This window comes from Rhagoletis zephyria, unplaced genomic scaffold (genome assembly GCF_001687245.7).
Source record: "Rhagoletis zephyria isolate East Lansing unplaced genomic scaffold, Rhagoletis_zephyria_1.1 Rzeph_scaffold_04169, whole genome shotgun sequence".
NCBI lineage: Eukaryota > Metazoa > Arthropoda > Insecta > Diptera > Tephritidae > Rhagoletis > Rhagoletis zephyria.
In genome coordinates, this window is record NW_016161252.1 from 1 (window position 1) to 25,215 (window position 25,215).

The 25,215-nt window shown below is 34.4% G+C and overlaps 1 protein-coding gene across 1 annotated transcript; it reads left to right on the forward strand.

The window, feature by feature from the left end:
- Positions 1-2,604: 2,604 nt before the first annotated feature.
- On the forward strand, positions 2,605-17,142 carry LOC108370352 (lateral signaling target protein 2 homolog; the record flags this gene model as incomplete). The annotated part of the gene is made up of 5 exons (XM_017625674.1): positions 2,605-2,777; positions 2,912-2,973; positions 6,792-7,512; positions 11,206-11,505; positions 16,337-17,142. Coding segments are annotated over 5 exons (1,833 nt in total), but the record flags the coding sequence as incomplete, so codon positions are not given.
- Between the last annotated feature and the right edge of the window lie 8,073 nt (positions 17,143-25,215).

Consider the following 25,215-nt stretch of genomic DNA (forward strand, 5'->3'; position numbering starts at 1 on the left):
CCTCGCCGCCGTACTTGAATAGCTCGGCTGGCAGGCCGTCAGCTCCAGATTCAGATCGTACCCTCCTAATATGCTTTTTGCCTGACGTTGACCCATGGTGTTACGCCGGTGCAGTTCCCTCAGTTTTGTATTTTCCCACAACACCCAAGTCCTATCGGGGTCGACGCAGCTGCCGTTCTGGCCAAATTGTCAGCTTCCTCATTTCCTACGACCCCCATGTGCCCTGGTAGCCGCATCAGTTGAATATCATTAACCTCCGCCAGAGCACTGAGCCTCTCTACACAATCCAAAGCCAAGGAGGGCTTGATCTCGAATGATGAAAGAGCCTTAATGCCATCTATTTCGATTGCAGCGGCAACATGATCGACTGATATTGCAACTGCACACTTAGACCTGAAATATAAGACCAGTTGTCACATCACGTCTTGAAGTTTCACACTCTCTTGCTGGACCATTCAGAGTCTCTGACGCACAACATCATCCATATTGAAATTTCCATCGAGTACCATATTTTGAATACACCGGTTTGTCCATTTCGGGCCTCGGTTTCCTCTTAGATGTCTTTCCTAATCGAAAATAATCTGGATTTTCTCATGGCTGCGCCTCCTGTCGTCGTGGGAGGAAATCTAAAAACACGTCTGGAAGAGATTATATCTAGCCATAAATCCAGAAGCAGATGCCTGAGTTCAAGCACTGTTTTTTGCCGATGGATCTATTAACGAACGCAGAGACATAGAAGACCTCCAGTGACGCTAAACTGTATTCTTCTTCAAGCTGATCTTCATTTCAAGAATTCGACACCGGCTACTGGCGTTTTTTGTGGTTTTGTACAAAAGCATAAGTTACACTTTTTCCTATTCCATCTCCCGGAAGGCAGAGTACGCCGACAAGTACCGCTGAAGTGGTGAGAACACGCAAACTTGGAAAGTGCCTCTTGTCCCATTGCTCCAAACTTTTCTCTCCCCGAACTCGCTGTCACAGCCCAGCCTATAGGCATTCGCCTTCTAAACTCCACCAGGCAATTTTCCACTTCAAATCCATTTAAGATCGCAGGTATTAAATAACTGAAAGCTAGTTCAATATTTGGGAATACCCTAATAGTCGGAAAGAAAGTTTAGAAGATCAAAGGGTATCACCTCTCTGCCAGACTATTGAGCAAGCATGATCCCAAGTCCTTGAGATGCTTCGACTAAATGTAGGGGCGGACAGCTATACAGAAAGTGGTCAACTGATGATCGAGAGCCATTCTACAGAAGTATCAAAAGGGTCTTTCTGAAATAAGACTTATCCGTGGGCTAAATATCGTCCTATTAAAAATAAATTTCGTTACACTTGCGTTTACACGACATGTACAGCTTTTAAAAAAGAACGCACAAATAAAAATCTCTTACACTACACTAAGTAATTTATAAAAAATAGTTAGTAAGGGATACAATTTCAAATCGGCAAAGCAAGAACTAACTAATTACTGATATGGAGTTTTAAAAATGTGAGAGTGTTCAAAAATATAAATTTTTCAAATATTTTTTGATTTTAGAAAGCTAAATACGAAATGTTTTTAAATGCTCAGTTTCTTCCATATAGAAATTTTCAAATACTTATATGTACATATTTATATCCCCGCACATGTGTGTAGCAAAACAAATTGTAAATTGGCCATGAATGATAGGCAACACCTTCTCATTCACAATCAAGTAAAATATAAATATTTTTTTTTTTAATTTTTAGTAATTTCAAAATTTCATTAAACATTTTATTCGCTTTCGCTTTTATGTAGTACCACCATTATGAATACGCCAATTTCTTATTTTAATTTTCGGCATCCTTTGCAATTATTAAACTTACTAACAAATGCACCCTTATTGTTTATTATTATTATTATTATTATTATTTCCTTATTTTACTACACCATTTCTTATATATATGCAATTTATTACATAGAATCCACACGTATTTACTCGTATTTACACACGTATCTACCTGCATACTTACTTACATACGTACTTACATACAATTGACTGGGCTAAATCCAAATATCAATATGAATAATTGATTTTAATGAAGATCACTTTTTATTATTGTTCAAATTTTTCATACAACCACAAACCAAAAATAAAACGTACATATCTACCTACGTACATACGTTACCACTCGACAAATCCAAAAAAAATAAACTGTTAATTTTGCAAATTAAATCAACATCATCGCATCACCAACAAACCAATCAATCAATCAAACAATCAATCAATCAACCAAAAAAAAAAAAACATGATAAAATTTGAACCAAAAAAAACACATAAAACCAAAACCATGAAATAAAAAATCAATATAAAAATTACGCAAATATGAAATGAAAAACCTTTAATGCCATTTCTAAATCTAAATAAAACCAAATTATTTAAAATTTCAAATGAATGCTAATGCATAATTTAAACAAAAAATATATATATGCATATATAATAAAATGAAATAAATGATTCAATGGATGTGAATATGTGGCTGCTTGCGATGGAATGATGACGTCAACAACACACGCGACGACAACGATAATGATGGCGATGATGATGATGATGATGATGACTATGATTATGATGACGTTGAACGTCTGGGAGTAGACGCAAAACCACTACCCTCAAGTATGATCCGCCATACTCGAAAAAGCCCATCGCCAAGGGCTATGCCAGCGCCGCAGCCACTGCCGCCAATCATCACTCGGTTGAGGAGGTTTCACTGGATGGTTCCAGCAAATTGGTGTACGCCAATCAGGCAGGCTTCAGGTAGGCAAGCGTCATATATGTATATGCTCACAGTGCACTTCAGTCAAAAAACCATACCTCCAATATTTATTTCAAATGTATTTATGTAACCTTTGTTTTTCGCTTTCTTTTTTCCCCCCTTCTTGCAATTGTAGGGATAAAAGCATACATGGCCGCCGTTATACTGGCGGCGGCGAAGATGATCAGGCCCATTCTGGTAGGTACCCAAATATTTATGGTTAAACTAAAAGTACACTTGAACAAAATGCATTTATTGCATAACTAAAAAAAATATATATATATTTACTAACATTTGCCCACTTATGTACCTTCACATACTCATTCTATTACATATTAATACATATAAGCACCACATATATACACCAACACATGCATACTTGTTGACGTTCCACCTAATTGTGCTCAGCCCTGATTAGTGTTGTTAGTTGCAATAATACGTACTCTAATTAATGAAATGAGTCTCATCTACTAACTACTACTACAAATACCAAAATACAAACATAGTATGTACATACATCCATATGTTGTAACTACTAATAACTACTTGTACTCGTACTTGCATACATACTTATCTAATAAATAAAATAAATACTTACATAACTGACAGTTAGTTAGTGCTTGTCGTGCTGTCGTTTAATAAAAAAAAAAAAAACTACATAAATTTCGTCGCATTCAATGTTTTGCCAGTTTCAATTTACATACTTACTTACTAAACTTTAGTCTAGTCTAGTCTGTTTATTGTCATTAAATGCGCTTCAAATTTCTGCTTACAGTTTTTTTTAATGCAACACAATTGATTTTATCTTCAAATAACAAATTTGGGCGAAAGAGAAGGTAACCCAACTACATAAGTAAGCTCTGGGAAAAGGGAGCATGTGAAGTGTATTGCGAACATTCCAAACGAAAATGAGTACCCAAATACGTCAAGTCGACCAATGGCTGGAATCCACCATTTTTGATTTGGATGAATTTTTAACAGAACTTCTATTTTAAATATAGCAAAGTTTTTCCAATAGTTTAAAATTTCACAATTTGTCGAATTTTCCGGGATTTTGAAAGTTTATTTTTTGAAAAAGTGAAATAATAAAAAAATTATAAAACTTCGAAAAATGAAATATTTTAAAACTGAAAGCTTATATCAATTTTTAACTAAATTTTTTTCTACAAACTCTAACTGATCTTAAAAGAACCTGAAATTTTTAAGTTGTGTATTTTTATGGATAAAAATTTTTGAACTTTGAGAAAACAATTTCAAGGGCTTGCTGGCCCAAACCACTATTCGTTGATGTTCATCAAAGTGGAGCCTAAATTAGTCATAAACATCATTAGTTAGCCAAATATTTGTTTTTTGTAGCATCCTCAAACATGAACCTTTCCCACCTTTACTCAACCAATCAAGCTTTATAGTTTTGATCATTCAAAGGTAGGACTTGTCTTTGAAGCGACTGCTCTAATTATCATCTACATGTTCAGCCGCCCATTTTAGAGGCCTTGAATTTGACTGCGATTATTTAGCGTTGCACCGGTATTGCTCGAAATTGTATCTGGAACTTCCTTAAATAATTTTTGGGACTCATTCAAGGATATGGGAGAATATTTGAAAATCCCCTTTATTGCGAATTATTGCCGTCATTTGGCAAGTCGAACACATTTTGTGTACATAGAGTTTGCAGCACTCAAATGAGGCATTTTGGGCTCCCACGGATGAGAGCAAAGAAAAACTGCCTCAAAATACACAAGATACAATGAATACATGGAAGAGCGAATTCCTCTATTAAAATCTTGCAGATTTTCAGTTGATATTCAAATTCTGGTTGTAAACGTCGACGTCGATGTCATTTTTTGATCAAAAAATAGCTCGCATCAGTCCAACTCCTCGCCTTATCTTCTTATCTCGTGGGGGAAGATACTGCTTTATCCTACATTTCCAGAATCCTTCACTTCTCAAAAAGTAGGAGCGATTTTAATAAATTAACGCAGGGGTCTGACCGTTGGCACAATGGACAAACTATTTCTGAGTACTTGCCCTTCTATAATGTAAATTAACAGAGCTGTCAACTTTATTATAACGAAGAAAGCCTCTCGAATACTATGTAGACATAAATACAACACTAGAGAGGCACCTAGTAACACAACTCCCATGCCTATCCGGTGCTGCCATAAGCGAAATGAGCAAATTCATCAAAGAATCCAAATGGTTTGACCAAACAACATAGGATGTACATATATTAGGGTGATCCAAAAATGCACGTGAAAAAGTAAATTCGGAATTTTAATGTCCTCACGCCTTAGTATTGTTTTATATAGAAAAAATCATACCCCTGATTTTTAGTTCGAAATCACAAAATATTTAGAGGTCGCGCAAAGCGCTCAAGTTTTCTATGTATTTTATATGGGAAAAATAAGTTTTTGCGGAAATGGTATAGAATTCTTTAAAATCAATATTTATCGATAGGAAAACTCTGTTTATCTCCAGAAAACTTCTGGGAATAGTACCCAATTGCTTATTTTACCATATTTTAATACTAACGATTTTTTATTATTTATTATTATTTATTTTTCTCCCATTGCATTTTTAGCGGCTTTTGGGGGACCTATAAAAATAGTTAATATTAATAAATGCTTAAATAAAGAATTAAGTATTATTACTGGAAGTTTCCTAAAGCGAAACAGGGTTTTCTGATCGAAAAATATTGATTTTAAGGAATTCTACACCATTTCCGCGAAAAATTGTTTTTTTCCCCATTTAAAATAGATGGAAAACTTTGAGCACCATGAGCGACCTCTAAATATTTTCTAAATCCATAATAAAAAACAGGGGTATGCTTTTTCTGTAGAGTACAATCCGAGGGCGGCAGAAAATTAAAATTTTTACCGCCATAATTTATATACATAAGCAAAATAATTCCCGCTAAAATCGCAGCTTCTAGGATGCACTGTAACTAACGAACTTGAACTTGTCTCCTATCTTTATAACCACAATGGTAAGTTTCTATTAACCTAAGTTGGCTTACAGCTTAAGTTTTAAAAAGCCCTTAGTGAAAATATGCAAAAGAAGATTTCATTTCAAAAGGTATAGAACTTTATAATTTTCAGGTTCGAATTCCACTTGAAGAAAGCCCATTTTTTATAAAACTTTCATTGCTATAAGGCCATTGACTGTTTGTTGACCTCTAATATGTTCCTCTATGCTTTATACTTAGCCCTGCATCTGCATACGTGTTGCAGATATCTTTTGATGGCGAATGACTTTATATGGCTATTCCAAGGTATTTAGTATCAAACGCAAGAACTCTACTAGTCAACGCATGATTCTCTTAGATAGAAAAGATATCATTAGGCTATATAAGTAATAACCTAATAAATACAAATAATAAGGCTCTGTTTAGAATCGATTTATCGGCTCTATAATCCTAATCATCCTTATAATCTGGAAGCAATCACTCCAAGGTCATTTTCTGTAGGTAAAACAACTCAATTTAAAATATGCTTGCATTCACAAGCTCCCATTAAAAGAGCAATCAAAAGGTGGTACTACTTTTACAAGAATTCAATTTTCTTAATCCGCTTTAATAAAGAAAGATTTGTTATTTTATAATTTTGAAATATGAAAATGTTGAAATAAGGGCATTGAATAATAGTGGAATGTTTCAAAATGCTTCACAACTTCCTTTCTATTTTCCCTGGAATGAGCTCGACGCAAGTTGGAAAATAATTGCGCAATTATTTTGAAAACGCTTACAACACCTGATTCCCCAAAAGGTTGTGCACTTTTCGCTTGCTACGCGCACTTTAACGAACGTCAGCACAATTACTCTCTGCACTCTTTTAGCACTTTCAGCTGCACGCACTCTCGCACCCACCTGCACACAGTTGCACCAGAAATGAAATTTAAAATGAAAAAGCCAGAATTTTTGAAATACTATATTATACCTGATTTTCTCTTCCCCCGCTACTGCGCTACGTCAACGCATGACGCAACAACAACAACAACTGCAATAACAACGCCAGCAGAAAAGGGCATACTAAAGAAGCACAGCTACGGCCTTGTGCACACCGAACAGTTGAAGGACAAATGGGGCGACGATGTACAGTCCGACAATCTCGAGCTTATTACACAACAGGACGGTGCACTCGGCGCCTCCACTAGCGGTGGTGCGGCGGTCTCCGAAGTAGAGCGCACCCTAAAATCCCTCAACGGCTATCACGAAGACATCCTCGAGGCATTGCGTAATGCGGCCTCACATCGTGGCACCGCCACCGGCAATACGCCAGTCGGTAGCGGCAGCCTAAGCGAAGAGATGCTACGCAAAACGCTGCAAGACTGCCAAAGTGCACAACTTGGCTACAGCGTGGAACCGTATAAACGCTCAAGCGGTTCCAAGTCTAGTTCACGTGAAAATATCTGCGATCCGGCGCAAGCGCATTTGCTCATCGAAAGTGCGGGCATTGGCGGGCATGCCGGTGCCGTGTTGCATCATCATCGATCACAGCATCAGCTGCATCAGCCGCCACCAACACTGCAACAGCAACAACCGCCGCTGGACGACGATGATGCTCCATCGACTGGACCGCTGCGTATACGCAATTTGGAGGATCTGATACGACAGCTGGAGCATCATTCGTCGCGCCATATGAGTCCTAGCGGCTCCGAGGACATTCGAATGTCCGAGACGGAAGCCGATCGCCATTATAGATTAGATAGTTCCGCCGCTTGTAGTGAATCCTCGCAAGGGTTAGTAACGTTTTGCAAATACACACATTGCATTTAACAATTTCGATTTCAATTTCGATTTTGTTTATGTTTTTTGCTGATTTTTGCCGATTCGTAATGAGCGTTTTATGAATAATGTTTTTATTACATAACAACTATATTAATTTGATTTTCGATTAATATGGGTTTTTAGTAATACATACATACAATACATACATATACGAATACATACATGTTCCATGCCACCCACATTCATACTTATGTACGTATTTATTTCGTATTTAATTTACTGTGAATTTTTTGTATGTTGGGGCTGTAGGTGCCTATTTTTGGATAGAAAAGAAAGCTTCATTAACAAATTATTTAAGTACTTAGTACATATTCGTATTTACATATATTCGATCCTAGGCGATCAATAGTTACTCGTGCATACTATATACAATTACCTGCATATATGTATGTGTGTATGTATGAATGTACGTAAGTGAGATGCTGCAACCCGCTTTAACTGATGCTAAATACATAAATCAAATCGTATTCCTATACCACTTACAACAACTACATACATCCAATAGTGACAACAACATAAACGTGACTTCCAGTAGAATAAAAACAAAACAAAAAAAAAAAACAGAAAAATCAAAAACTAATTTAACATAAGAAAATAATACAACAACTACAACAATCACTATGATAAAACACATTGCACTTAAACTATTTGGAACTCTTAATATTCTTTCAGGATTTAGACTGGAATATCTGGTGTGATAAAGGTTGGTTACTGTTTGGTTGGTACTCTTACACACACAATGGCACCAAAAAAAAATCAAATGTGATCGTTGAGCGATAATAAATAATACATATACATACATATACAAACTTGTAGTTGCAGCCAATAATTATTTAGTTTAAAGTAGAGTTTTTTTCTATGTTAAAAAATAGGCACCTATATTCACCCTCAGAATATTATGTAAACAAATGGTTGCAATAAGAATCGCTTTAAATATAATTTTCATTTAAAACTCAGTTTCTAAAGAGTGGTGCGCATCGGAATCTTTCGATGCATTAATTGTTGTTTATTTTTTTTTTTTGTTTACACCTTAATTTTTTTCATTTGAACTAACTCCCAAAAGTCGCTTGTTTAATTTTTCATAAAAGTCAGTAAAATTTTCCCATTTGGTGGAAGTTGTCACTGATCGTTCCTGACATAATATTTGGTCATCTACGACACTTGGCCATTCCAAACATATCATATAATTGTTTCAGGAGCAAGGGAAACAAGTTTCCCACAGATATTTTGTACTCAACAGGCGATTGTTCGAAGCGTTGCAAAATTTTCTAATTTTTTTTTTATGTGCCTCGCATTGAACGACATAAAGGCCGTTTTTACCCGAAAAGTTAAGAAAGATACAAAATGTTTAGAAAAAAGAACATTAAAAAAAGTGATATGTGGGTATGTATACTGAAAAAGAAATTTTTCGGAAAAGAGGTGATTTTTAGGAAAAAAATATTTTTGGGAAGAGTGAATAACTCAGTGAGAGGGGAGACCAGTATTTGCATGTATGTATTTATAATAAAAAAATATATTTATTGGTTCAAAAATGGTGGGTAGGCACTGTGGCCAATGGCAAAGTTCGTTTGCCACCTCTGCATGGTTTTAAGTCATGCAGAGTCCGCAAAATGCTCCGGAAGCAGTGTCCGGAGGATGCATCAGACTAGGCCGAGCATACTTTGAAGTGCCATCTAATTAGAACTTAAGAAAGTTCAATTACATGGCAGTTGAGAAGTGCATGTGCAAAAATTTCCTAAATTGCATAAAGGAAATTTTTGCACATGCAGCAGTACATAGCATGTATTTAGGCGCCTGGTGTTAGCAGACGCGCCTAAACAAAGAGATTTATCTTATAGAAACAGTACTTTAAAAAAAATTGTATTTCTTAGGAAAAGATATTTTCAACAAAGCTAGACAAAATTTCAAATATATATATAAAATATATGTAGGTATAAATGAACATATAAAGAAAAGTAAAGTTTTAGAAAAAATACTTACGTGAAAAAATCCTTAAAACAAATAATTTTTTGAAAAAAGACTTTTTAGAAAAAATTAGTAATTTGGTAGGAATTTTTTTCGACAAAAAAATACTTCACGAAAAAAATTTTTTAGAAAACGTTATGTATTAATTGAAAAAAATTTTTAAGGAAAGCAATTTTTCATAAAAAAATTTTATAATTTTTTCTTTAAAGAATTTTTAGAAAACATAAGGCTTTTTTTTGGATGGCATTTGAATTGGTAACAATTTTGAGAAATTTATGTTGTAAAATAAGTAATTTATTAATTTTTTTTTTAGCAAAAATTATAGGATTTTTACCGACTTCGTAAAAATATTTTTTTTAATAATTTTTTAAAAAGAAGTTTTACGAAACAGGAGGATTTTTTGGAAATATTTGAACTGGTAACCATTCTGAAAATATCGAATTAAAAAATAACTAACTTTTCAAGTTTTTTAGGAAGACTTATAGGTTTTTTACGGACTTCAAAAACGTCGTGTATACAGATAAGTTAAGGTTTATGATCCAGATAGGTTTAAGGACGACCTAAGGTTTGGTGAGCTATAAAAAGTGTTCGAAAATAAGTAATTTTGTAATTTTTTTAGAAAAAATCAAAGGATTTTAACGAAAAATCAGGAAAAAATCAGAATTGGTAACAATTTTGAGAAAATTTAATTTGTAAAATAAGTAGTTTTTTTATTTTTTTTAGGAAAAATTATAGGTTTTTTACGGACTTCAAAAAAATCATACGATTTTTATCGACTTTATAAAAGTTTTTTTTAGTAATTTTCGAAAAGAATTTTCATGAAACAGGTTTTTTTTTTGAAGATGTTTTAATTGGTTACAATTTTGAAAAAATTGAATTGTAAAGTAATTTTTTTAATTTTTTTAGGAAAAATTATAGGTTTTTACGGACTTCAAAAAAAGGAGGAGGAAAAAAGAGTATTATTTTTATTACTTTTTTTCTGAAGCTTGTCTCCTTCTTGCTCGAAACCTCAGCCCAGCATTTCTTAATCTTCTTTCATAAAAATTATTATTCTTTCAATGGCTGTCAATTAAACAGGCGACAGTGCAATCTTAAAGATCAATGCTATGCCTAAAGTGCGATTAAAAACCTCAATGCAAAAGATAGCTACGGTATAAATTCTGAAGAATATTTTGAAAAACTAGTTTTATTTATCGATTTTTGTAGGTACATATTTTCAAATTGTTCTACGTCATTTAAGTCTAAATATTTTTTCGAAATATTTTGGCAGAAATCTTAAAATATTATAATTTTTATGATTCCGATGAAGAGTATTGCACCTTATGGTTCTTATCGTTTTTGGTCGACTTAAATAGCGATTTTCATTGCAATCTTAAATAATATTTATGTTATCTGGTTACAAGCATATTTTCGTTACAGATCCTAATTTCTCATTGAATTTATTTATTTTCTTTTACTTTTTGTTTTTTCAAAATTTTCACAATACACAAACTACTCGCCAAATTTTCTAAGTGTGTGTGTGTATGTATGTAATTTCATTAACATATGTATGTATGAGAGCATAGAGTTTACCTACCTACCTACATATGTATTGTGTTGTATTCGTCTCTGTTGAATCGCAGCTCAAATCAGCAAATAGCACAATCACAGAAAACTGCAACAATACATCCGTCTTACAGCAGTCGTTTGCGCCCGCGCTCCGACGAGGAGTCGCGCTTCGCCTACGGAAGGTACAGACATCCTCCTCAAGCAACAAGTAGACATCCATCGCATCAATCGCACTCACCTCATGCTTTCGGCCACCATACGCATCATTCGCACGCCCACGGTCATGCTACGCACGGCCCACACTCATCACATCACTCGTCGCATACACACTTGCACCAGGACGACGAGGGTATATACGAGAGTGCCGATCACCATGAACGTTCGGTGGTTGAGGCACGACTCGATCCGCGTGAAACACCCGACAGTGAGAGGTAGGTACTCGTTACATTCACTTTCGCTCACACACACGCTCTCTCTCTCTCAATCTCGCTCTGTCTGCCTATCTGCCACTTTACCCCGCTCTGACTCTCTCTAACAATATATATAAATTCATAACTGTCCTTTTATCCTGCATTCCTTGTATCCGCTATCCAAGATTATTTTAAGAGCACCATATCCCTCTACTTCGTGTTAACCTTGTGTACATATCTACATACCGTCCGAAGAAGGTGAAAAGACACAAATCCAATTTGTCAAAATTTTATGAAATTTCAATACCACCTACACCTCCCATGCCAATGCGTAGCATTCCCGCCCATCCGCACTCCCACATCCTCAGCCAATACCGTAGACCCAACACTTAAATAGTTCTACTCCCACTGTCGCTTGCAAACTCAAACGCTATCCAAATTCCAATTTGACTTAATTTCTGTATTTCATCCTTCAACCCTTGCGTGCAGCCTTTGGCTTACGTTATCCACCCTCTTCCAGATATCCAATGTCCTACACTAAATTCCCAAATCCAATTGCCACAATCAGTTCGAGCAAATCCCCAATCTCCTTAATCCGAATTAAAATCTAGTTTTATGTCCACTTGTGTTTGAGAAATATTTACGTAATTTTTATTATTTGATTATTTAACTAAATTCGATTAGATTTATTTTGTGAATTTTCCACAATTTAAGTTGAGACTTCTCCTTTCTTAATTAACTCGTTGTACGTAATTGTAGTGGTAGTATTGTGAACTGAAACCAAAACTGTAAAAAAAAACACGAGAGTAAAAATTAGAAAATTATTAATTAACAAAGCTACTTTAAGTAACAACTGTGCAATACACTTTAAATGTAATGAGTAATTTTACACACGTAACCTAAGGAATTGAACGTCGACTTACCTAAATGCATACTACGTATGTATGTTTGGCGTGCAGACTTAAATACATATATACAGTGAATATTTTGTATGATGACGTGTACCAACTAATTTTAGAGCCCACAAATGGAATGCATTCCACACTTGAAAATACTTACATACATATATGATTAGTTTTAGAGTTATCGTTGTTCCTATAGAAGCATAAAACGACGTTGATTTAATGAAATGAAAAGAATAACAAATACATACTTAGTGACTAACCATAGCTGAAATGAATTGTTGCATACATACTTATTTACATCTGTGTTGTGTTTGCTCCATATTCCTTTTTCATTTAAATTAAGAACGCCCCTACTACTACTTAAGTAAACATATCGACAAACTTTAGTGCTAAGCTAAGGAATCGATCAGTGAAAGTGTTACCGAAAAACTCATTCTGCTGTGTAAACCGCTCGCTTGCTGGAAGAACGTAATAGCTCAAGATATAAGAAATTTGAAAAAAAAACGGGTTTAAAGCTATTAGTTTGAGTTTCAACACTGGAAAAAAAATTAATAATGACTCAAGTGGTAGTGGAATGATTCCAACTCAAGATCAAAGACCCAGGCACATATAGTATAAGTAAAACCTACAAATCTGTTTGCATACTTTTTTTCTTTTTAACCGACTTCAAAAAAAGGAGGAGGTTATCAATTCGTCGGAACATTTTTTTTTTTAATGTATCCTACCGCATAACTTGGGAGCACCTCAACCGGAAAGGTAGTGTTTCAGCGGTGATCCCCTACTAATCTGGTTTCGATCCGATCATTGGATCATGAAGAAATTAACGGTACTCCTAAAATTTCTAAATAGGATTTGAAGACGGTTTTACAAAACAAAACAAAACTTACTATTTTGTCATTAAAACAGGCGATAGTAGAATCAATATCTGCTTTCGTTTTTAGGCATTCATTGATCCCGTTCTACATATTATCTCCCCGAGCACACTGAGGTCAATTTTTTTTATTTGCCATATTAGATAAGAAATACGTAAGTAGTTTGCATAGATATTACAAAATTTCACGTGGAACAATTTTGTAGAGCTTTTTAGCTTATTAGCTCTCCCACGAAAGGGTCCTTTTTATCCCTCTTTTGGAAAAACTGAGTAAAATGGCATTTGAGAAGTCGGTAAAGGGTTAAAATATTCTAGAAAATAATTCGCCGGAAAATTTTTCTCAGACAAAATCTTTATACAAGGAACGTAAAAGTACACCGAAAATAAAAACCAAATATGTCTCCTTGTTCCTAACTATGACTCTAGCTCTTTTCAACTGGGACGGTTCGGGGCTTGGGTCATCAGTATAGCAATTATCGTTATCATCTGAATCTGAGTTACACATGATGTCCATATGAGACACCACTGCAGGCCCTAATGCTTCTATGTCAAATTCTGCATGCTCACGAACTTTGAACACAATTTTTGAAAATGATTTTAGCATTTTTGAAACAAAAACATCGTAGTTGCTAGAACGATGTTTCGCCAAGCTAGAATCATATTTATGAAAACAATGAAAGAAAGCATAAAAAAGTTTTTGCATAATTCAAGGAGACATATTTGTTTTTTTTTTCTGTGTACTTTCACGTCCCCTGTATAAAGATTTTTTTCTGAGACTACCACTAGTGAGATTTTCCGGTGAATAATTTTCTAGAATGTTTTAACCCTCTAGCAAGCTCCCTAATGCTATTTAATGCAGGCTTTCCAAGAAAATGGTGTCAAAACGACCCACTCGTGGTAGAACTAGTGGGTTAAAACGTTCTAGAAAATTATTCCTCATGAAATTTTACTATTCTAAAAATGCTCAGGCAAAAAAAAAGCAAAATTAATATGACCATACAAAATAAAAACTAAAAAAGGCGAGCTTGCGAATTGCAATCGAACTGTTTGTTTTTTTTTACTGAGTACTCTAATTTAATCAAATACTGTCCAGTCTACATGGATATATTTAAGTGGAGATGCTAAGTAGTAGGGGCGTTCAATCAAACTACCATATTAATTTAGTATCGCATTTTAGATTACTCCCATATGAGGCAATGTTGTTTTCACGTGAAACAAAAACATACCCACATCCATTCTTGAATACATTTTCATCGCAAAACACGCCAATCATTCATTCAGCATGATCTCAACTAACTAAATACATATATATTTATCAGTACATATTCATGCACATAAATATTCATAAGTAGTATCACTCATCGCACTCGGCTACATAAATGCCATTGTAAATATATATATATACATATGTATGCATATTTGTACATTTTCTTTAATTAACTCCTGGCACATTCCATTATAATTCAGTTTACAAATTCACCTATATACTCGCCTCCGCCATCGCCATTGCCATTGTCATTAACTTCATTTCATTTCACTTGCATTGCCTATGTATGCCCTAAAGCTTGTGTGTATACATTCATATTTACATACGAATACATAATATGTATATACATACATATATGTATACAATATATATTTGCCCCTCAGCTTATCAATATTCATTCAATTATATACATATGTACATTAGGACGGTTCAATTTGTATGGGTGATTTTTTCGACTATACCTGTGCGTATAGCACTGCATGATTCTTCGTGTAATCCTAACGAAATTTTCCGAAGAAACCATGGGTTTAAAAAAATTTGGAGTTTGCTAAATTTACATATTAAAATAGGTTTCTTGGCATTTTTCTGTAGTGTCGTAAAAAGGTGTTTAAATTTTGTATTAACACATATACCTATAAGTAGTTTTTTTGATATGGGGGATCCATTTCTGCATTTACATACCTTTTTATTAACACAAACAGGGGTCGCAAAAGTGAAAATTTTCATATTTTCTTTGAAACTTATTTTCGCATTTTAGCATATTCCACATTGATTTTAGACCCATGGTTTCTTCCGCAAATTTGCTTAGAATTACATTTAAAATCCTCCTATGTGCGTAGTAAAAATATGTGCCCGCCCTAATGCACATACCTACATATGTACATATAAATATTATATACCCTTCACTGCTGTAAATACATACATGCAAATGTAATAATTGCAACACACAAGCAAGCGCACATTTATCTACATACATAAGTATGTACATATGTATATACACACATACATACCTACACGTAACAATATACCTTTGTACATAAATACTATGTATACATACCTACATAAATATGTATGTATTTGAATGCTAAACATTCACGTTTGTCTGTATGTGGATTGTGATATTCATTAATTGGTTTTGTTGTTGTTTTCTTTTGTCTCATTTTCATTTGGATTTTCTGCATTCTGTCTGACCATTTGTGTTCGAATTTCTTTTTATCATGCGTTCCGTTTGATTTTTTGCATTGCGTTCCTTGCCTGCCTTTCTAACGCAAACTCTATTTATTTTTATCACATCATTGCAAATTGTTTGTTTTGTTTCTAAACCGTTTCGTTTCACTCTAATTTCATTTCTTGTGAGTTCTTAATTTTAAAATTTTTTTCTTTTTTCGTTTCTTTCCGGTTAAATTCACTTCGGTTCGTTTCGTTTTTTTCTGTTCCGTCTCATATCATTCCGTTCCGTTTCTTTCTATTCGCTTGCGTTTCGGTTCACTTCCCTTCGTTTCGGCTTGATTCGTTCTATGCTGTTCCGTCTCATTTTATTGCGCTTCGTTTTGTTTCATTCCATTTCGTTCCATTGCGTAAATTTTGTTAAATTCATTGTGCTTTAACTTAAAAATGTACACTCGTTTGTCGCTTTTTCCTTTTTTTTCATTTTAAATTTGTTCTTTTCTTTCGGTTTCGCATCGTTTACGTTTTGATTTCGGTTTCGATTGTGTTTTCAATTTAATTTCGTTGTACATCCCCGAAACCCAATTCTTATTTTTTGTTATTCCGTGTACCGCTGTTCCTGTTATGATTATTATTTTCTAGTGATGACTTTATTCAAGCTCAACAACAGTTAGCCCGGTGGGCGAGTGAGGATGTGGTATCCGTCGTGGTATTGGATCAACAGCAATCCGGCACAATGTCGGATTCCCAACAATCCAGCGGCGTCGGACCAATGTCAACGGCTACAACGAGTACCGTTATACATCATCAACACCCGCACCAGCACCACGGCGATCATCCATCCTCGGCAGCGGCCTCAGCGGCAGCGGCGGCGGCGGCAGCAGCAGCGGCAGCCAACAGCAACTCTATAATGGGTTTGGGGGTCGTACCAAATGGTATAAATGTAAGTCAGAGGGACTATTACCCCTCGCCACCCTCAACGGAGACGGAAAGCAGTGGAAGTGTTATCCAACCGCTCAGCCGCCGTTTGCCTATGCCAGCCGATACAGGCCAACAGCAAGCGCAATTGCAACTGCATCAACTGCATCAGCATCAACAGCAGCAGCATCAGCAGCAAATGCAGCTGCAGCAGCAGCAAGGCGACACCACCAGCAGCAGCAACAACAGTCAATCAGGACAAATAATGGAGAATGGTCGATATCCGGAATATAAACACTGATCATAATGTCAATGCCAACAACAGCAACAACAACAAATGCAACAACAACAACAACACGAGCAAGAGCTACAATAGCAAAAGCAACAACAGCAAACACAATAATAAATTGTATATAGCAAAGCACAGTAGATAATACCCGAAAAAATTCAAAATTATTTACATATACAAATTGTTGTTGTACTGATGGAAATTCATGCATACATATGCCGAAATAAAGAGAATAAAATAAAAGCGGCTACACCGGGAAAACAACAAATTTGTTTAAGAAAAAAGTAACATTGGCATTGGCAGCAAAAGAAAATTAGTTACTATATAGTTTAGTGCGCGTTGGCAACGCTATATTCAAAAAAAAAACTATAGAAAAACAGTGGAATAGCAATCGGTCGTGCACGCGCGAGCGAGCGAACGAGATATCGACCGAAACCCAGCAATGTGATTTTATACAAAGTAGCATTTTAGGTTATTTAATATTTAAATAAATTTGCAAAAACAAGAAATTGGTAAAAAGACATTTAAACAAAATTTACCCTAAAAACTTAACGAATGAGTACTTAACAAAAAATCAATTAGAATAATAATGTAATTTTGTCTAAGCACTTAAAATTAGATAAACAGCAAAATCACAAATGGCGGCGCTAATTAATTAAGTCATAAACGCACTCATACTGACATAAATGTGTGCTTTTTTGTTAATCAAGTCCATTGTAAATACATACATGCATACATACAAATCGTCAGCATTAGCAAGGCTCCACAAACTTCTTTAAATGCATTGCAAAAAATTAAAATAAAAAATCATCGATGTACATACTTACTCATGTACATATACACACATACATACATACATACGAAATTATATGCATAAATCACTTATCGTATACTTTGTGCACATACCATACATACGTGTATATAAAAAACCCATTTAAATGCATAGCTGTATTCACTTGCCAATTATTATTAAGCATCATTGATGTTTCTAATGCCCGTACATGGACTACATACATGCAAATCCATATACATGCATACATATGTACATAAAAATACTGCATATACACAAATACATTACATAATTGTAGTTAGCGAATGCAAATGAAATTCTGTGAAAAATAGCAGTAAGTTTATAAACCAAAAAAAAAAAACAAAAAAACCAAATAAAATCACTGTTATACGAAACAAATTGAAAAAAGACAAAATAACAAAATCCGTTAAACTCACAAATCCAGGCGAAAATCGGCAATTGAATTTTTTGCAAAATTATTTAGAGATTTCGTTGGAATCCTTCCCTCTGAAATCATTAAAAAAAAATGCGTGTAAAGCCTCAAATCCTAGCTGCAGTTGTAAAAGAAATCATCCGCTGGGATTGCACTTCACACTTTTCTAGTAATTATGTACATTAGACTGCAGCACTCACCTTTACAACCAAAAAATAAAAATCGGTACTGTTTTTCTATTGGAATTATAAAACCTATTATGTTTTAAGACTTTCACCAAAATCTTTAGGAAAAATATTAAGATTTACGCAAGTTGGACCGATTTTAATAGACCTCCAAAAATTCAGTTTTTTATGAATCAAAATTATTTTTTCAAGTATTTTTTGAAGCAAATCACATCAGATGACAAAACAGTTTAAGCTTAAAAAATTTGCATACAAATTTTTCAACCGAATCATAATAATGAGATTTTTCATGCTGTTTTTGAACCTTTTTCAAAGGTATCATTTTTACTTACGGTGAAAGATAATTAAGATGTATTGATTTTTGTAAAAGAAAATATCTCATAGGTCTAAATTGGTAAAGTTATTCAAGTTTTTCCAAAATCAATCCTCGAAAAAAGTTTAAGAAACAGCGTCAAAACTCTCATTATCATGATTCCGTTGAATTTTTTTTTAGATTTTTTAAGTTTAAACTGTTTTGTTATCAGAGGGGATTTGGTTTTTCCAAAAAATCCTTTAAGAAATATTTTTATTCATAAAAAACTCAATTTTTGGAAGTATTTTCAAATCGGTCCAGCTTGATATTTTTGGTGGAAGTCTTCAAATATTATAAATTTTGTAATCCCAGTGATTCATAATATCAGCAAGATCTTCGGTAGACCAATGAGTGGCCCTAAATATTACCAAGAGGGTCATGAACAGATTCAAAGTATCGTATCGTTGGATTTGCATTTACAACATGCCATGTACGCCTGAGATACTGTGAGAAAATATACTGCAAGTATCCTAACTAATATGTTGCAGTCTATATCGATCGAAGAAAAGGGGGATTGAAGCGTCACATTGTGAACTGGATGTACACAGCGGTTGTGCGTCCCATTGTGTTGTACGGTATTACGGTTTTTTGGCCGTCCGCAGTTGCATCAACAATACAGGCAAGTTATAATGCTGTTTGATTAAATGCGCTAATCGATTGGAGTAACACGAGATTCGGGCACTCTAGATTTTTGGAAGTTCTTCCAGTAGTTTCGCCTACTGGTTTAAAGCACCACTTCCAGACAAGGATCGCCTCAAGGGGTAAATGTGAGGATAATTCAGTTCTGATCTCGTATTCTGAATCAGTAGCCATCTGCACCGATGGCTCCATGCTGCATCTGAAGATAGGCAGTAGGATATACTTGCAAGAATTCTCGCTTGGTCTTAGTTTTCGTCTGGCAGATATGCTGAACTAATTTGCATACAATAGCTACATATAGTTTCTGATACCCAGGCAGCACTTAATTGTGATAAATCTACACCGAAAATTGCATGGAACACACATGGGTGCCATAAAGACACACAGTCAACTGTATTGCTGATGAACTAGCAAGGGAAAGGAAATGAGTATAAGCATTTATCTCGTCCTCCCCTCCACTCCGAGCGACTACCGCTTCGACACGTAATTGTAGTTCTCACCGGGCACTGCCTAATGGGAAACCACGCTACTAGAATGGGTGCACAGTCAAACGCCTGCTGACGTAGCTGTTGTGATCAGGAGGAAATCGAAAGCGTGGAGCATTATATTGCCACTGTCTCGGAGTCTCTAATATGGCATCACAATGGACCTAAGTGTGCCATTTTCCTGCGCGCAATGAAGTCAGCCAAGATAACCTAACGTAACCTTATCTTAAAAATGTTATAAGATAAACGGCAGTGTTAGTACTGTATAACCGTATGTCCAGTTTAAGTACGTCTCAGGTATATGACATGCTTTTTGGTGGTAAATCACATCGGTTCTCTTTCGCTTTTTCTCGAGGAGTCGTATATCCTATTCACGCAATGTAAAATTCGTCATCACAGCCATTACTTCCATATCGGGTACTTGACTGGCGACTACTTAAGTTCTTCATACGAGACTCATGAAAATTTTATTCAACTGCCGATTCAACTACTTGAAATTGAGTGGAATTTAGGTATGTGTGGCCCAAAAAAACTTTCCAACCACCCATAGTTGTCCATTGTACTTATGACACACCGAAAGATTTCATAGCATAAGGAAAAACCGGTTTACAGTTGCAGTAAAATGCTCCACATTATCATCATCCTCCCTGCAAGGTGTATACAGCAGGTTGTTGATTATACCTATATTGACTATATGTCGTCCATCTGGATTGTGTGGCATGATCAGTCTTCTCATGGTTCTTAGCTCACTTCTTCTTTTTCTGAGAAGGAAGTTCATCACCACCCTATCTGTCATTTTCGAAATTCATTTGGTAGTATTGCTATTATCAGTATTAAACCAAGAGTTTTGGTAAGACTTAAATATTAATGAGATATCTATAGTAGCAGACAGCTTCCGATATGTTTGACCCCATAATCGGCTCCACTTTAACTGGACGCTCCAAATAACCCCAGTTCGTAAATTCATCAGTTAGTTTAATCCCAAAGTTTTGTGTCCCTATAACCACAGAAGTTCAAGCTAGTACCTAGGCTGACCCTAATTTGATTGTCGTTCCAATTTTCGCCAGTTATCCAGTCTGGAATCTTAAGTATTGTAGTCTTCCGATTTAAAAACCATCCTATTCGACTTCAGTTATAGTTTCGGTTGTCGAGACAACGTACTTCCTTTGCAAAATAGACTGCATGTATCAGTTTGTCATTTGAGCCCAAAAACGGATATCATTATGCCAACCTTCTTTGCTCGATTCCTCTTGTATTACTCCCCAGAACCATCAAATTATTAACAGCTTCTTCGAACGTTGTTCTCATGGTGTTTGTATTGTCTATAGACACACTCCTTTGTGGACTGCTTAACCTAGAAACTGATCATTCTTCTACGAAACCATACTAGAGCACCATAGACGAAGTAGGATCCCAAGCCTTACTACAGCTTCTCCGACCCTGCCCAAAGTCTTTCAGCACTCGATTTACCTTCAACTCAATGTGAGTTTTCCACGTCAGCTTGCTATCTGGAGTTACGCCTAAGTATTTTACTATTAATGTCGGATTGAAAATTTCGATAGTTAGCCGAGAGCTTATATGACTGATCAAGCTGAAGATCGTGTTATGATAAAACAGCTCTCAGTATTTTAATTATTCTTGATATTTTTTATAAGGAAATGGCAAAAATAAGCGATTATATTAAAGTATCCTCTTCCAGCTGCATATCCTGTTCGTTTAGACGTACAGTTCTTTTTTAAATTCACCCTAGGAATGACATAGTCTGATCTACCGGTTAAACCTCTCTGATTTTCTGAAAAAAACCAACTGCACCTTAATGACAAAACTGGAAATCTTCTTTTCCTCGAACTTACTCGAGAGTTCGTGAAAACGACGAGTGCATTTTCTTTCAAAAGTAACGTTCTTTTGCACGTCTGAGCCCATTCGTTTTTCATCCAGAAATCTCTTTCGTTTCTTTCAAAGCTAACAGCTTGTAGTAAACTAACCGTAGGCTTCTCGATGTAAAAGTGTATCAATTTTAACCTGAGCCTCTAGTTTAGCAGTAAATTAGTAATCTATAGGCTTTGTGCTTTATCTTTTGGAGCAGCATTCTTTTTGTGTTCGATTATTTCTAGGTCTTTTGATTCAACTTCCCTTGGCAGAAGAAAATTTACATAAAATAATAGCGCTTTACAAATTTAATATTAATATATTCTATTATGCATAGCTTCCAAGAAGAAGGTATTATTTTAGAAGCCCTACCTTACCTTACCTACCGAAGGCCTTCAATCAGGGTTACTGCGGTCTTTTATAGTTAATAGGATCCCTCCTCGACATTTCATTCTATCATCTGTTACTCCAAAGTCATTTTCTTCTTTCGAAAAAAGCTTATAAGTGTGGTTCTAAAATCAAATACGAAGATCAAAATAATTAGCAGTTACTCAGTCATGTCGGTTCCAATATTTCTAATCGGTAATTAAGTATGCCAAGCCTTTTAGTCGTTTATGTGTGGCCCAACGCCGGCCGGATTAACCAAACCAATTACCATTCACCATAAACCCACTTGAACTCGCACGTCACAAAATTTCTACAAACAGAAAGTGTATTATAACTACAAAAAAAAAAAAAAAAAAATACAGCAAGCTGATGGATATTGTAGTGTATAGCAAGTATTAAAAAATAACATAAAATAGAAATAAGTGAATCAACTAATGAACCCCATCCAAAATGTGTGTGCGAACGAATATCAAATAAAAAAAATAATTAATAATAATAAAAATATTAATTATTTTAAAAATAGCCCCACTAAAAAAAACTGACGAATTATGATAAATCTAGGCTATAATGTTACTTAACCATTAAAATGTCAATTTAAAGTACACAACAAAAAACACAAAAAATAATTATTTGTAAATAATAATAACAATAAGAAAAACTCACGCACACAAATACTGAATTCGCAAAACGAGAGCGCTGTAACTTGTTGTATGTGTATATGTAACGAAAGAAAAATTAAAGACAAAAATGATAGCACTACATAAATTAGCATTTGCGGTCGTTGTTGTTGTGCAAATTGATGTATGCAGTTTTGAGCAAAATAAAGTAGCACGAAATTGTGCTGCGGAATGCTTGTGAAAGTAAGCACAACAAGCTCTTTTAACTACTCAAGCGAAGTAAGAAATTAAAAACAAAAAAACACACACACACACACAACCGAACTAACCTACAGTTCAAGTAATGCAATAGTTTGATATTCTAAAACATTTATCTGCATATTAAATGCTACAAGTAGCATACCGAGGGCTTCTATTCAATATCCTCTATACGCAATTTTCATAAAAACTAGTTTCTGATATTCAAACCCGATGCTATTTCAAACATTTTAATTCAGCGGCTTATTTTAATAGGAAGGGATAAACAAGGAAAGTCTTAATATACTCGATAACAGTTAAGTGTAAGATTGGTTTTACCATTGGAAATTCACTTTTTGTATATATACATATTTACATCTCGTTTGTAGACAGATACATACAAACAAATTATTATTAATTTGAAATTTATACCTTAGAGGTATGCAAGGTAAATCATATCTACCTTCTAAACTTTTTCAATATACAGGCTTAGTTATATTCGATTATCTAAATTGTTGGTAAACAAAAGTCAATTCGGCTTAACTATAAACGGAGTGAAAATATTAAAACCAGCATTCAGTTTTTGCTCTATTGGGCAGCTCGAGAGTGGATATTATATTGTTAGAAAATATGCATTAACACTAGAAAGACGGATATGGGATCATTTCACCCAGTTTTATATTTATATTTTATACTGACTAAAATAAGTAAATAAAAATTTTATTTTCTTAATATTTTTAAAATGAATAAACAGTTTTTAAACAGTTTAAGATTATAAGTCTTTTGTTACTAAAATTAATTTTAAAATGTTTGGGTCATTTCCCTGTCCACTTTTAGGATATGTCGATCCTTCAGTCTTTCTAGTGTTAATGAGCACATTTTTATAACCGAGTTTTTTTCTAAAATAAGAATATAAAAACGATAATTAATTTTTGTTTTATAAATAGTTAATTTTTAATTTCAAATTATAAGTTTTTTCTTACTAAAATTAATTATAAAATGTTTGGATATGACCGCTGTCCGCTTTTAGGATATTTTGATCTTATTAACTTATTTATTTCTATTCAAACTCACAAATGCTCAGTTTTTCTACGCAAAATTATAACTTCAGAAGCCATCTCTATACATATCTGCTCCTAGATTTGAATCACAAGCGTCCACATTAAAGAAGAAAAACTGGTTCAATTGGCATGCCATTTTTATGAGCTTTCAAGACATCAAAATACCGAATACGAGACGAATAAGGAGCATTAGAAAAAATATAGAACATTTGGCATCTCGTATTTAATAAATATAGTAACAGGACAATGGATGAACAAAGATGACTGTGCCGTGTAATACGGGACGGATGGTCACCGTAGCTATAGTGCTTATCATAACTTTGGGGCACTCCCTTTTTGACAACATTTGACTATTGATCTTAATATTTTTTAATTTTTAAATATTTGTTTATAAAAATGTAGTTTATTATTTAACAAAAACCATAGAAACCCATGTTTCAACCTTTGTGCAACATTTAAAAAAAACAGCAAACTTTCGTAAAAATTTCGAGCTTTTTAATTAGATTTTTCAGAAATATTTTGAGTAGGCAGCTTTGTAGCCCATTCAATTTTAGTATAATAAAGTGCAAGTTTAAGGTATCGGAGCCATTTTTCGCAACAACTATTGTCTATAACTGGAATGTACGCATTACGGGTTTGTCGCTTAAGTCTTCTGTTTCCGGGAAGGAATATGTTTCAATTTGCAATAGTGAAATGATTCATTGCATTTCTTAATGAAAAAACACACCAATTGACAAACTAAAACAGAATAGAAACACAGCTGAATGAAAAGCGTCTACAGTCTATGACTTACTCAGATAGAACCACATAACACGATGTACATAAAACTGTATAAAATGTAGCCAGTACGTATGACAAAGCAAATCAAAATAAGCACAAGCGCACACACATACCTATACACAAGCATATGAGTTGATACACCCACACACAAGCGCACATAAAACAAATCTACACAATGAGTAAAAAACACTTACGGAAAAGCACTTTATTTTGTTGCAATGCACTTACAAAAAAAAAAAAAAAAACAACAAACACACATATGAACATAAATTAGAGCAGTAAACGAGAAGAAAATTATAAAAAAAAATCGTAAAACTAATAGAAAATTAAAAAAAATAAATAAACTTAACTAAGAAGTTGAATAGATTAAACAAAATGGAGAAAAAACGAAAGTGAAGGAACCATTTCTAAAGAACTGTTAACTGTTGTGAATTTAAAGAAATATTAAATTTAAGCAAGAAAATAGATTAAAGAGAAAA